A 12,200-nucleotide genomic window follows, 5' to 3' on the forward strand; every position below is an offset into this window, starting at 1 on the left:
ATTTTTTTTAGATTTTTCATTCTGTTATTTTAGAAGTTACAGGGGGGGGGGACACATTTTTTCACTTTGGAAGTGTCTCTCGCGCAAACTATTCAGTTTAGAAAAAAATGATATTAGAACCCTAAATATCATTTTTGAAGACCTATCCATAGATACCCCACACGTATGGGTTTGATGAAAAAAAATTTTTTTTTTAAATTTTTATGACGTATTAAAAAAAAAACTACTTACTAGATCTCGTTCGAACCAATTTTCGGTGGAAGTTTGCATGGCAATGTATATCATATATTTTTTTTAGATTTTTCATTCTGTTATTTTAGAAGTTACGGGGGGGGGGGGACACACTTTTTACCACTTTGGAAGTGTCTCTCGCGCAAACTTTTCAGTTTAGAAAAAAATGATATTAGAAACCTCAATATCATTTTTAAAGACCTATCCATAGATACCCCACACGTATGAGTTTGATGAAAAAAGATTTTTTGAGTTTCAGTTCTAAGTATGGGGAACCCCCAAAATTTATTGTTTTTTTTCTATTTTTGTGTGAACATCATAATGCGGTTCATAGAATACATCTACTTACCAAGTTTGAACAGTATAGCTTTTATAGTTTCGGAAAAAAGTGGCTGTGACAGAATCGGACAGACAGACGGACATGACGAATCTATAAGGGTTCCGTTTTTTGCCATTTGGCTACGGAACCCTAAAAAAGCGGCAAATTTAAAAATGTAGGGTATCTTATTTGACCGACTATTAGTCTATACTCTGTATCTTTAGGTATTTAAAAAAAAGTAAACAAAATCTACCTTCAAATGGCTCCTTGAGTCAGTTGAGGGTAGATGAAAACATTACATGATCAAATAATGTAGGCAGGCGCGGATACAAGGGGGGGGGGCCATAGGGGCAATGCCCCCCCCCTAAAACCCTGGCTCTCACATTACTAAATTGAGTAAAGTTTATTTTTTACCAAAAATATATGATTTTCTCAAAATGCCCCCCCCCTAAGCCAAATCTTGTATCCGCGCCTGAATGTAGGTTCAAGTCAGGTCGTTCAGTCACAGATCCAGGCAGTTTTGTATTTGGTTGGTTAACCAATAAATGTTATAACTACCCGAAAATGTAGAAATTGTTAACTTTTATTTAAATACCTAAAGATACAGAGTTTAAGGTTCGGTGACGGGCTGACAGCTGTCATCTCAGTACATATTTTGCATTTTAAGGACATTGTATGGAGATGACAGCTGGGCTATAACCGCGAAAATCGATGGTCATAAATTTCGAGTAACTATCTCTGTCACTCTAGTTACGCCTTAATTGGAGTAAAAGAGAAAATGCCCTAAATTCGCGAGCTTAGGTGTTCGCGCCCTAGGCCCTCTTCACCGTTCAATCACGACTGAAAACATCGACACAATCGAAGTGCCAAAAATACGTATACATATTTTTGGCACTTTGCCTGTATTCATATTTTCAGACGTGACCGTACCATCGTGTCATTCACGAAGACGCGTGCCTTAACTTGTATTGTCATGTAAATAACGGTGTAGATTTGACAAACTTGCGCGTCATCTTGGATGACACTAACAATATGTGAAAAAGACCATGCCATTTTCGTACTTATAGTAAGCGACATAATCGACAGTGGTCCCTTTTGCTTGAAAACGACACTAATAGGGATTATTCCCGTGATTCCCGTCCCGTTACCGCCAAGTTTGTACCAATCAAGTAATAAAAATCAAACTTTTTTTACATAAAGGTACTCTCCCATTGAAAATAGGTCAGACCAGCCAAAAAAAATTAAGGTCAAAAGCGCTGGCGGCCTAGCGGCAAGAGCGTTCAACTTGCAATCCGGAGGTCGCGGGTTCAAACCCCGGCTCGTAAGTCGTACCAATGAGTTTTTCGGAACTAAAAAATATTTACCAGTCGCTTTTCGGGGAAGGAAAACATCGTGAGGAAACCGAACTAATCCTAACAAGGCCTAGTTTACCCTAGTTAGAGGGTCAGATGGCAGTCGCTTTCGTAAAAACTAGTGCCTACGCCAAATCTTAGGATTAGTTGTCAAGCGGAGCCCAGGCTCCCATGAGCCGTGGCTAAATGCCAGGATAACGCGAGGAAGAAGGTCAGACAGCCAAAATGTATGGAATAGCCATTTTTTTAAAGTTGCTCAGACCCTTATATTCACCCCGTAAATTATTGCAGGTCACTAACTTCACTAAGTAAACATCCTGTATATCTAAAAATATAGCTGATTGCAGCATTTATTATCAGTGGGAACAAGTGAAAAAAAAATCTCTTGTTACAACTGGTAACAACTTGGTGGTAACAGTAGGGAATAATCCATAAATTTGAAGATTTTTTGCAAGACACTTTCTCTAGAGAAGGATAGAGGTACAAGCATACGGCCCGCCTGATGGTAAGCACCCAACTAGCAAAAGAGTCTCAGGTTGCGCACTTTATAAAACTGATGAGCTTATAGAGCTCTTATTATTGTTTTGGAACATATCATCACTCTTATATTAGTCTTAGACAAGCTAGTACCGGCTTTAGTAAGGTCAGTCTTATTACCTAGTCTTATATATGTATATAAGAGCATTTTATAATACTATTATAAACCTCTTGCTCTTACAAGAACATTTACGAAGTCTCATTGAACTTGAGAGTGCCTGGTCTTATATCCCCTTTCTCTAAGTTCATTTGATTTTATATTAGACTTTATAAATGCTATTGTAAGAATGTAAGACTAATATCAACATAGTATAATACTATTATAAGCCTCTTGGTCCTACAATAACATTTACGAAGTCTTATTGAACTTGAGAGTGCCTGGTCTTATATCCCCTTTCTCTAAGTTCATTTGATTTTATATTAGACTTTATATATGCTATTGTAAGAATGTAAGACTAATATCAACATAGTATTATACTATTATAAGCCTCTTGGTCCTACAATAACATTTACGAAGTCTCATTGAACTTGAGAGTACCTAGTCTTATATCCCCATTCTCTAAGTTCATTTGATTTTATACTAGACTTTCTAAATGCTATTGTAAGAATGTAAGACTAATATCAACATAGCATAAGAACACTGTAAGTACGTACTTTTCTGATCTTATTTAAAGCTATAAACAAGCATAATAAGATCAACAGCAGCACTTTAGTAAGATATTAGAGTGATATAGGATAAAGATACTTATATCACAAAAGACAAGATCAATATAAGATCGTTTGATCTTAAATCGATTTTGGGAACACTTGTAAGTATGATATTTAATTATTTAATTAATTTTTTTTTGTAATTTAAAGTAAGAGTGTAATTTTAAATAGGTATGGATTACGACAACTGGATAAAACGTTCGAGAAGTGATGGTTATCGGCGGAAAATTCAGAAGTACAAAAAAATCATAAGTAAATCAAATACATATACAGCTCCTGCCAAGACAACGTAGTGTTGGTGAAAATATTAGTGAGGGTTCTGTAGGTTCTGCTTGCATGAAAGATGTAGAGGTTGAGGACAATGTTTCAGTATGTGAAATTAATGATTTTAGTGAAAAAGAATCTTCGACCGATGCATGACGAAACAGATTATGAGAAAGATTTTGCCTTAAAAAGTGAATTACAAAAATGGGCGTTAAAATTTAATATCCCTCATGCAGCAGTAAATGGATTGCTAATTATTTTAAACAGAAGACTAAATAATGTTCTACCAAAGGACGCAAGGACACTGCTTAACACAAACAAAGAGATTGTGCAAATTAATGAGTTGTCTCCTGGAATGTATTGGCATAGTAGCTTAATAACAAGACTTGTATATTGTGTTTCTTCCCAAGGCCATGTTAAATGTTTTAACATGCGGAAGTCTTTCTTCATCAAGTAATGGTCTATATCCATAAATACAACCATTTTGCATCACCAATCTTGTCACTTAAATAAAAAAAAACATTTAGTTTATTAGTATGTGTCAAGTGATCTAGTAAGGATAAACAAATGTATTTAGGGTTTTAGTAAGTAAACCAAGGAACCCTAATTAATTCAACATGGCCATATCATTTGTATTCTGAATGCAGAATTTAGTGTAAATAATCTTATAATAGTCTAATAGTGCGCTTTAAAAATACACCTACAGCTATGGCTGACTATCAGTACAAATAAAGAAATAAAATAATTATAAACGGATACAAATACCATATTTGATCAGGCGCATGAAGTTTGAAGTGGAAAACAGGGTCTACTTTACAGTAAATAATATTTTCCCACGTGATTACATACCGTAAAACATAAACACACACGATGATAACGAGCACGTTATTATATTGAAACATAATTCATAAACAGTTAGATAAATACTTACACTAACATATTTATGTCACGCTGATTCATTTAATTTCACTCGTACACTTATACTTCACAAATAGAATGTTTCAACTCTCTGTGTGATCTTACAAAAAATCTAAATAAGCTTATTAAGGCTCATAAGATTCTAACGTTGGACCAATATAAGCCTATGTACGCTTACAAGATACTTACGTAAAAGCGATATTAGCCTAAGGTAGCTTAAATAAGTTTTGGAAAGACTACTGTAAATGCAAGCAGCATTCAATTAGACTGATATTAGAACGATATCAAAATAAATACGCTTATAATTTGTGCCCAAATCCGGGCTTATACGATGCTATAAGATCAATATAAGAGCGAAAAAATTGTAGTCTTGAGACTATTCTAAGCGTGTTTTTGCTAGTTGGGCAGTCACCGTAGCCTATTTACGAGTTACATGCGCGTTGCCGGCCCTAACACTCCGCACCCTCGGCAACCTTCCACTCACCGGCAGGAACACAACAGTATGTGTAGAGTCTAGTGTTAATTAGTGGGAATAATCCATAATTTATATGAAAACTTAACCATTTTTAATGCTACTTCCACATTTTGTTCTGTCAAAGTCAGTGGTGAAGTGAAGAAAAAAATGACAGATATTAATTTAATCGTTTATTTTATCAGCCTCAGGTTTGGTGGTGATAACTTCAAACCTAACATCTTCAGGCACAGACGCCCCCGCGTCAGCTATAGTTATTGAGTACTGGCTCTGTGGCTCTGAGTATCCGTTCTGGCACTCAAGCTGAGCATTCATTATTTGCTTCACAAACTCTTTCTGCAAGCGATTCGATGTTTGCTTTGGTAATTCCTTTAGAAGCGAAGCTATATATTTCCCGAATATATCTATACTATCTTCTCCTTTAGATTTCTTTAAAATAACTTCGTCATCACTGTCGGAATGTTCTAGTACGTTTGGTTTTTTGTCTTTATGTTTTCTCTTTTTCGATTTGTACTTTTTGTCGGATGACATTTGGTTTATGCTGCCGTTGAATTCGTCGAGGAATACTTCGTCGATAGCTACTGGTTCGCTCTGAAAGGAAAATAATTACATAACGGATGCTCAAGTTGTAAAAAGAACAGATACTTACTTAAGTGACAAATAACCTTCGCAGTCTATCCAATGAACCTAATTTCATCACTTTTAATAATAATGAATATGGTAATAGGATCTGGACCTCTTACATACCAAAAGTTCTAAACAGGTTTCCCATCGATGTTATTGAAAGCATAAATAATAAACCTAGTAATACTAAAGCTATTGTAAAAAAAGCACTGATAGATAGATAAAAATATTCAATTGTAACTCAATAACTCAAACAGGGGGGTTGCATCCCAATTAGGGTTGCCAACTATTTTTTGATGGAATATAGTATTTTCCAGAATAAGGCATTAAAAATATAGTACATTTCAAAAAAATATAGTACTTTTAGATAAAATGCTTAACATAAGTGTAATATATGTTTAATCATACTTACTAGCACTCTGTTAAGATTAGTTATGGTAACGATTTTGGAGCAAAAATGTAAAATTGATAGATTTAGTCGTTGAAATTGTACTCCTTTTGTTACGCAATATCTAAATAACACACGGGTTTCTATTAGCACGTCTTCTCATCTTGCCTTTTAATAATGAGGTCGCAAGCGTGCGTCCCCGGTAATATGTGACGAGAAGGGACAGTTTTTAAAAATTCATCAAAAAACTATGGTAGTAAATTATACAAAATTATGTATAAGAACAGTTTTAGCAAATGTTGTAGATTGTTTAAGTATCAAAATTACGTTGAAATTAAGTCGATTTTCAGAGAAATTGTCACTTGTTTTGAAGTTAGTTCTGGAGAAAATTGATTACGTCTAACTTTCATTCAAATAACTAAATTCAAATTTATAATAACAAAAATGTAGTTTATTAAAGTTGAAGTATAAGGATATGTGTAATACAAAATTACCATTTTTAGCAGTCCAAACTTTACGAAATTTACAAATAAGATCAACAAAATCAGTGCTTTACGCGCGTTTACCTAAACGTCCATCAGAAAAACAATCATTATTAATTAAATGAGACTATTTAAAAAAAAATTAAAGATAACAAGACGCGCTAATAGAAACCAGTACTTGTTATTTCTAATAGTTAACAGAAGTTGTACAATTTCATCGACTAAATCTATGAATTTGACATTGTTGCGACTAAAATCGATAACGGCCTCTTAATTATTCCTTTTGTATAGACCACTCTCTGTTATCAAAATCATCCTATTCCTAGACTCCAGCTAACATGCCATCAGTTAGTCATATATGTAAAACTGCTCACTCGTTATCTCATACGCCCAGTAATAATAAAGAGTAAAAAAAATCTTTTTAATAACAATATTTATTAAAAGTTTAAATTTATATTTTTTATTGAGCTTTGAGCACTTTTTAGTTATGTCAATTTTTTTATAAAATGAGACAACGATTCAGTAAATTCATACTGCATATTTATGACAATTTAATAGCTCACTTTTTATTAAATTTATGTCAGCCCTGTTGCATTCCTCATGCCATTTTGTCTTCATACTTGAAACAATTTTATTTGATTAGAATCAAATTGATAATCGATCTTGAACAAATTAGAAGGATGTCGGAAATATAGTATTTTAGCGTACTATATATTTTTCAACAGTATATAGTACAGAGAGCCAAAATATAGTACAATACTATATAATATAGTACGGTTGGGAACCCTAATCCCAATAGTCCATATTAACTTAAAAATATAAGATAGGTGTTTTTAAAGTACTTACAGATCGTGTCATTCATGATGACGTGCGCCTTGACTCTTATTGTCACGTTACTAAAGGTTAGATTTGACACATCTGCGCGTCATCGTGGATGGCACGAACTATAAATAATAAAATAATATCATTGAATGGGTCTGCGAGCTGTAAGACCTCGCGAACTACATCACTCTTAGCATTTATATTAGAGAAACGAGAGTTTTTACCGCGGGGTTCACATGGGAATATGGGCGATGAATATACTTAATTCATTCCCATTCGTTCCCGCCGCATGTATGGCGGAGGTCACGTGTGGCGAGGACAAATAGGAATACATTAGTTATATTTGTTTTTTATAAGTAAGCACGTGAGATGTGTAGGGATGAAGCTTACCTGATCGTTGTCATCATTTTCAACCCCTTTGTGTTCACCCTCGGCCGCTTCCACCTCATACTCGTATAGTTGGTCGCCGGATGATAAAATTATGGTTTTTCTCTAAAACAAAAAAAAAAAATTCGAACAAATACAGATCTGAGCTATTATATTAGCTTTTTATATATTGCCTCTGGAAACTAGGCTATCTCACCTCTTCTCCTGGTCCGGGTAGATTTATCAACGGATGCTTCCGCATAAGATGTTTCCTCAGGTTAGAAGTGCCAGTATTGTATGACAGCAGCTTCCGACACACTAGACAGCGCGCTGCTTTGCAGGCGGGGTCCGTTATGCGAAAATATGGCCAGATGACAGAGCGTAGGTTTGGAGAGGGGGAGTCGCAGTCGGGCCTGTGACATACGTTATGTTATGGGCGAAAAAAAAGAAAAACAGTGAGTCCGTTTTGTAAAAATTAATCTAGCCCACCCTGTTGTATGAGTTATTTCCACTAAGTTACAAAGTTTTGTTACCAATAATAAAAGCTGGGAATTGTTTTCTCACCTGTTGCTATTTTTTCAAATTTTATGCCACTGGGAAAAACCGAGAAAAAAAAACTTACCACTGGTAACAACTTGGTGGTAACTAGTGGGAATTACCCTGTTGTAGGGTTGGCGTTTCTAATAAAAGTTTTTGTTCTACAAGGGCAATTAAGCCAAATATACCGCGTAATGGTAACACTGATAAGTTGGTAACCAATGCATAATACATTTTTAATTCCAGGTGTTTACAGTAATGGATGAGAATAAAATTCCCAACTTTTACCATTGGTAACTAACAACTTGATGGTAACATCTGGGAATAATTTTGTATAAAAAAGGGAACTCAGTGTAAAAATATTTCCACCAAGCTGTTACCTCTGTAACAACAGATTTTTCTTAACTGTCCCCAAAGTTACCAGGTAAAATCTTGGTGGTAGTTACTTAGTTATGCTAGGCATTTTCCGCAAATCGACAACCATTGTGCCTAATTTGCGTGAAAATGAGACAGCACTACTCTAGTTACCCCAGCCCCTCCACGAAACCTAGCAGTGTCTTGAGTTTGCTAACTGTCTCCTTTAGTGTGCACCGAGTCCCTAGGTACTTGCTGGTAACTAGTGAGGATAACCCTAAAAATGTGTACCCATACAGTACAAAACTTACTTCTTTTCCTCATCCTCCGAGAGCTCCACATCCCCAACATCAATATTATGCTTCCTCCGTAAATGCCTCAGCAGAATTGTCACGGAACTCTTATACGTCAGTGGCACTTGGCACACGGAACATGTGGCTATTTTCTTCTCCGCATTCGTGATTTCGAAGTGTTCCTGGATGGGGCCGCATTGGAGCTTGTCTTCAGGATTACTAAAATATACAGGTGGGTAAAAATTTGCTTGATACTTGATAAAGATGGGTTTGGATACTGGTAATGGGTATATTTTTGTGAAAGAAAGAGGCAAATGGAATAAATGAAATTAATTGCGGACAATCTTACACAAATCGACCTAGCTCCAAACTTAGCAAAGCTTGTACTACCGGTACTAGGCAACAATATACATAGAAAACACCCATGACTCGGAAACAAATATCTGTGTTTAACACACAAATAAATGCCTTTTTCAGGACACGAACCTGGGACCATTAGTTTCAGAGGCAGGGTCACTACCCACTAGGCCAGACTGGTTGTCTAATAGTCGAAGAATGATTATAGAACTCAAAATTTGCAGTATACGGAATGTTTCATGTTGCAAAACATAAAACTTACATTAGTTTCTAATAGTCATGTTATACAGTGGCAGATTTATTTCATTTAATTAAATTTATTCAACATTAAAAAATTTACCCTGAGGTCAGAGCAGGTCCGGGCCTAAGGCCAGAGCAGATCCGGGCCTAAGGCCAGGGCATATTCGGGCCTTGGGCGGTAAGACATTAGGCGCAGCAGTCTATATGATCTCTATTTGACTACCAGCCTGGCCTAGTGGGAAGTGACCCTGCCTATGAAGCCAATGGTCCTGGGTTCAAATGTCGGTAAGGGCATTCATATGTGTGACAAGCACAGATTTAGTTCCTAACTCATGGATGTTTCCTATGTATTTAAGTATGTGTATATCATATATATTGTTGTCTGAGTACCCACAACACAAGCCTTCTTAGCCGTGGGACTTAGTGGGTGCTGAGAAAGAGGTGGCTCCTAGTTTACATAGTTACTACAGGGACTGGGGCCTAGGGCAACCAACACTGCTAATCCGCCATTCATGTTACACCTAGTACCCACAGTATGAGCCTTATTGAGCTATCAGATTATGTAGATTTGTGTAAGTTTAAACTTTGGGAACCGGACTAATCCCAATAAGGCCTAGTTTACCGTCTAGGTTCGAAGGTCTGGTACCTATGCCAATTCTAGGGATCCGTTGCCAAGAGGACCCCAGCAGAGAGAGCATGGTTCCATTTTTATCATTTGTCATAATGCCAGTCACTTTCACACTTACATACATGATAGAATGTGACAGGCATGGTGACAAATGACAAAGAGCCGACCATCTTAGCCTTATTGGCTCCCATGAGCCGTGGAAAAATGCTGGGACAGCGCGAGGAAGAGAGATCATTTTTGTCCCAGAACACCATTGTTCCATGTTGTTGCTTGTTCAATAATGTTAGAATTAAAAAAATATACTCATTGTAGCAAATGTTTGTAAATAGATATTTTGAGGTTATAACAATGTAAACAATGCAAAACTTACACTTTATTTGCTTCATCTACTTCCGAGTCTGAATCCTTGTCATCTTCAAACATCTTCGTTTCCACGGTTCCAATATCCCCATGTTTTCTTTTCAAATGTTTCATCAAATTGGAAATAGACGATCGAAACGACATATGAGAGTCGCAAGTATTACAGGCTGCGATTCTCTTCTCATCGTCCACGAGCGTAAAATAATTCCAAGCGACACTTGTCTTACGAAGCCTTTTGTCTGCATCACCATCACTAAAAACAGCAATAACTTCAACACAAAACACGAAAACTTGAAATCATAAACATCACAAAGTATCAAAACACTAAAGTATTCAGGTATAGTATTTGTAATTGTAACAGGTATTAGTTGTGCTTTTTTCCTAGTAAATACTTACCGAGACGCCATTTTGGTACAAGTATATTGACATAAATATCGATACGCATACGTATACTCGGAGAAACGTCAATACTTGTACGCTTTGGTCCGGATTAAGCGTTTATGTTTAAAGATAATGTAGCCATTTCGCTCGTTAAGGCGGCTGGGAGCGTTGTAAAAGTGAGATAGGTATAATTCTCAGTGTTATTGTTAGTACGTATTGGAACATTTGGAACCAGTGGAATACACTGTTTGCAACGGACATTGGTAAATAATAAAAAAGATGCAAAGTTAAATGCACTTGGTTTCTTGCTTGTGAAGTGTAGTGAAATTCAGTTTTTCACAGTAAATTATAACAATTAACTTAATGAAGCATTGCAAAAAAAGAATTGTTGCAAATAATTTGATGATAAAATTATATGAATACTAACTTTTACCCGCGACTTCGTCTGCGTGTGGGTAGCTTATTTTTATCCAGTCTGGTTTTTATTGACAACTATAAGCCTAGATTAAGTATGATGAGACGGGATTATTACCGGGTTAAAACCTATCCTATGTCCTTCCCCGGGACTCAAACTATCTCTAAGTATGCCAAATTTCAACTAAATCGGTTCAGCGGTTTAAGCGTGAAGAGGTAACAGACAGACAGACACACTTACGCATTTATAATATTATGTATGCTCGAGTGTTTACGCTGTTTACCTCAATTAAATATTAGAAACTTCAGAAAGATAGTGCAGTTGCGAATTGTAAAAACCATTACAGGATACAGGATGTGCAAAAATATTAAAATAAAAAATAGTAAAGACTTACCAAAGAAATTGTTGTGCTTTCAAAGAAAATAGAGCATACAATGTAGAAGTTTGTATGTAAAACTTATTTCTATGTACCTATATTACAATTTCTGGCAACGAAAACAATTACCAGCCATACATGGAAAGTCCTTTTAAAATGAGAGCTTTGATTTTATGGCGGTTAGTTCGTGTCGTGTGACTCTTAGGGGCATGGCACTCTGCGTCCGATTGGCACGTCGCTCCGAAGTTTGAGCGAGACAACGCTATGCGCGTATTATAGCGACATCCCGCTCGTACGTCGGAGCGACGTGCGATTCGGTCGCAGTGTGCCATGCCCCATCATAAACACATTTCCAGCGGACGTTGAGTATAAATCATGTATAAGTTGTCAAGCGATTTCTGTGTTTCCAGTAGGGATGTCATGAATGTCGCATTCGCGAATGCGAATACGAATGACCCGGATGCGAATGTCCGAATGCGAATGCGAATACGAATGTCAGGGTTATTACACTGTTATTACATAACACATATGTCACCTTAGAACGGGATGTTATAGTGTTAAAAATGCCGACTAGCCGACTACTGGTCCAAATGCATTACTTAATTGAAAATAGTAGTAGTAGTAGAACACGACCTGCGGGGATAGCACGGTCGCATTTTTATCGCCTATCACCATGCCTGTCACGGTCTAACAAGTAAGTGCGAAAGTGACAGACATAGTGACAGGTGATAGAAATGCAACCATGCTGCCACCGCTGCGCACATTCGCATTCGCAA

General features: G+C 36.4%; 3 protein-coding genes across 3 annotated transcripts in view; 1 reads left to right on the forward strand and 2 right to left on the reverse strand.

Moving 5' to 3' along the window:
- Nucleotides 1-12,200, reverse strand: part of LOC133531515 (uncharacterized) — an 87,797-nt gene that overhangs the window by 15,981 nt on the left and 59,616 nt on the right. The window lies entirely within an intron of this gene.
- Nucleotides 1-12,200, forward strand: part of LOC133531513 (uncharacterized) — a 68,144-nt gene that overhangs the window by 12,628 nt on the left and 43,316 nt on the right. The gene's annotated exons all lie outside the window — the stretch shown is intronic.
- Nucleotides 4,962-11,425, reverse strand: LOC133531514 (uncharacterized). Its single transcript, XM_061869777.1, has 6 exons — nt 10,649-11,425; nt 10,263-10,505; nt 8,686-8,886; nt 7,701-7,896; nt 7,508-7,609; nt 4,962-5,392 (listed from the first exon to the last, which is right to left on the reverse strand). The coding sequence occupies exons 1-6, from the start codon at nt 10,657-10,659 to the stop codon at nt 4,967-4,969; spliced, it is 1,179 nt and encodes a 392-aa protein (XP_061725761.1). The 5' UTR covers nt 10,660-11,425; the 3' UTR covers nt 4,962-4,966.

The sequence above is a fragment of the Cydia pomonella genome, chromosome 25, assembly GCF_033807575.1.
Source record: "Cydia pomonella isolate Wapato2018A chromosome 25, ilCydPomo1, whole genome shotgun sequence".
In the NCBI taxonomy this organism is placed as follows: Eukaryota; Metazoa; Arthropoda; class Insecta; order Lepidoptera; family Tortricidae; genus Cydia; species Cydia pomonella.